Source organism: Nerophis lumbriciformis, linkage group LG25 (genome assembly GCF_033978685.3).
Source record: "Nerophis lumbriciformis linkage group LG25, RoL_Nlum_v2.1, whole genome shotgun sequence".
Taxonomy (NCBI): Eukaryota; Metazoa; Chordata; class Actinopteri; order Syngnathiformes; family Syngnathidae; genus Nerophis; species Nerophis lumbriciformis.
Window position 1 is genome coordinate 35,261,803 of NC_084572.2, and position 3,301 is coordinate 35,265,103.

The following is a 3,301-nucleotide window of genomic DNA, read 5'->3' on the forward strand; positions in this document are numbered from 1 at the left end:
TGAGTACCGTGTCGACACCGCTGCCGCCGCTTTCAATCGGCGTGGTCTGACTGGACCCGTGTCTCGCCAGGTAACCAGGAAGTTGGGAGTGCCCGCCCTCAAGCAGGCCATGGACTGGTTCGGTTTCCACGGCGGCGTCTGTCGATCGCCCCTTCAACCTCTGGACCACGAGCAGACGGAGCAGCTGAGGCGGGACTTCTCCTCCAACGGATGGATGTGACGGCGTGTGGTTTATCAAATTAAATACATTCAATTTAATCATTTATTATCAAATTATTACCAAGACAGGAAGCATGTGGTTCCTCCCAGCCAATCAGTGAAGAGCTCTATCATGAAATATAATCATTCTAATTAGAGATGTTATCGGCCGATAATTGCTTTAAAATGTAATATCGGAAATTATCGGTATGGGTTTCAAAAAGTAAAATGTATGACTTTTTAAAACGCCGCTGTGTACACGGACGTAGGGAGAAGTACAGAGCGCCAATAAACCTTGAAGGCACTGCCTTTGCGTGCCACCTTGAAATTCAACTTTTACTTTGAAAATATTTTTTTACCTTGAAAAAGATTTTTCACCTTGAAAATAATTCTTTACCTTGAAAATTTGCTTTTACTTTGAAAATAATTTTTCACCTTGAAAATAATTTTTTACCTTGAAAATCTACTTTTACTTTGAAAATCATTTTTTACCTTGAAATTTTTTTTTCACCTTAATGTTTTACCTTGAAAATCAACTTTTATTTTGAAAATCATTTTTTACCTTGAAAAAAAAGTTTCACCTTGAAAAACATGTTTCACCTTGAAAATCCTTTTTTACCTTGAAAATCAACTTTTACTTTGAAAATAATTTTTTACCTTGAAAAAAATGTTTCACCTTGAAAATAATTTTTTACCTTGAAAATCAACTTTTACTTTGCAAATAATTGTTTACCTTGAAAACATTTTTTTTTTTACCTTGAAAACGTTTTTTCACCTTGAAAACATTTTTTCACCTTGAAAATAATTTTTTACCTTGAAAATCTACTTTTACTTTGGAAAATCATTTTTTACCTTGAAAAATAATTTTCACCTTGAAAATAATTTTTTACCTTGAAAACCAACTTTTACTTTGGAAAATCATTTTTTACCTTGAAAAAAATTTTCATCTTGAAAATCATTTTTTACCTTGAAAATCTACTTTTACTTTGAAAATAATTTTTTACCTACTTATACTTAGAAAGTAATTTTTTACCTTGAAAATTTTTTTTCACCTTGAAAATCATCTTTTACTTTGAAAATAATTTTTTACCTTGAAAAACATTTTTCACCTTGAAAATCATTTTTTACCTTGAAAATCAACTTTTACTTTGAAAATCATTTTTACCTTGAAAAAAAATGTTCACCTTGAAAATAATTTTATACTTTGAAAATCAACTTTTACTTTGAAAATAATTTTTTACCTTGAAAATCAACTTTTACTTTGAAAATAATTTTTTACCTTGAAAAACATTTTTCACCTTGAAAGTCATTTTTTACCTTGAAAATCAACTTTTACTTTGAAAATCATTTTTACCTTGAAAAAAAATTTTCACCTTGAAAATAATTTTATACTTTGAAAATCAACTTTTACTTTGAAAATCATTTTTTACCTTGAAAAATATTTTTACCTTGAAAATCATTTTTTACCTTGAAAATCAACTTTTACTTTGAAAATCATTTTTTAGCTTGAAAAAAATGTTTCACTTTGAAAATCATTTTTTACCCTGAAAATCAACTTTTACTTTGAAAATCATTTTTTACCTTGAAAATTTTTTTTCACCTTGAAAATCATTTTTTACCTTGAAAATCAACTTTAACTTTGAAAACAATTTTTTACCTTGAAAACAATTTTTTACCTTGAAATATTTTTTTCACCATGAAAATAATTTTTTACCTTGAAAATCAACTTTTACTTTGAAAATAATTTTTTACCTTGAAAATAATTTTTTGGCCCAATCACATAATATCTACAGCTTTTCACACACACAAGTGAATGCCAAGCATACTTGGTCAACAGCCATACAGGTCACAACAACCGAACAAACAACTTTAACACTGTTACAAATATGCGGCACACTGTGAACCCACACCAAGCAAGAATGACAAACACATTTCGGGAGAACAGCCGCACTGTTACACAACAGAACAAATACCCAGAACCCCTTGCAGGACTAACTCTTTCGGGACGCTACAATATACACCCCCCAACCCCGCCCACCTCAACCTCCTCATGCTCTCTCAGGGAGAACATGTCCCAAATTCCAAGTTGCTGTTTTGAGGCATGTTAAAAAAAATAATGCACTTTGTGACTTCAATAATAAATATGGCAGTGCCATGTTGGCATTTTTTTCCATAACTTGAGTTGATTTGTTTTGGAAAACCTTGTTACATTGTTTAATGCATCCAGCGGGGCATCACAACAAAATTAGGCATAATAATGTGTTAATTCCACGACTGTATATATATCGGTATCGCTCGATATCGTAATCGGTAATTAAGAGTTGGACAATATCGGAATATCGGCAAAAAAGCCATTATCGGACATCTCTAATTGTAATAATATTCAATGATGCTATTTGTCATACATTTTGGACATTCCAGACATTTTGTTGAAATAAATATTTCACTACCAATTTGACGAATAAAATCAAATTTTTTACGTTTAAAAAAAAGTGTTTTATTGTTATTATTTTTCATTTCTCTACAGGAATTGGCAAACTATTGATTCACTTCAACTCAATTGTTGTGTAAATGGTAAATAAAAAGAGAATACAATGATTTGCAAATCCTTTTCAACTTATATTCAATTGAGTAGACTGCAAAGACAAGATATTTCATGTTCACACTTCATTTTTTTTGTTGCAAATAATAATTAACTTGGAATTTAATGGCAGCAACACATTGCAAAAAAGTTGTCACAGGGGCATTTTTACCACTGTGTTACATGGCCTTTCCTTTTAACAACACTCCGTAAAGGTTTGGGAACTGAGGAGACACATTTTTGAAGCTTTTCAGGTGGAATTCTTTCCCATTCTTGCTTGATGTACAGCTTAAGTTGTTCAACACTCGGTTGTGGTATTTTAGGCTTCATAATGCGCCACACATTTTCAATGGGAGACAGGTCTGGACTACAGGCAGGCCAGTCTAGTACCCGCACTCTTTTACTATGAAGTCACGCTGTTGTAACACGTGGCTTGGCAATGTCTTGCTGAAATAAGCAGGGGCGTCCATGATAACATTGCTTGGATAGCAACACATGTTGCTCCAAAACCTGTATGTACCT

General features: G+C 32.1%; 1 protein-coding gene across 1 annotated transcript in view; it reads left to right on the forward strand.

The window, feature by feature from the left end:
- The window catches only part of hoga1 (4-hydroxy-2-oxoglutarate aldolase 1), an 18,897-nt gene extending 18,366 nt beyond the window's left edge, over positions 1–531 (forward strand). Inside the window, exon 7 of the mRNA XM_061984294.1 lies at positions 71–531. Coding sequence (XP_061840278.1) covers positions 71–220 — 150 coding nt within the window. The 3' untranslated portion in view covers positions 221–531. The remainder of the gene's footprint in view (positions 1–70) is intronic.
- Positions 532–3,301: the final 2,770 nt, after the last annotated feature.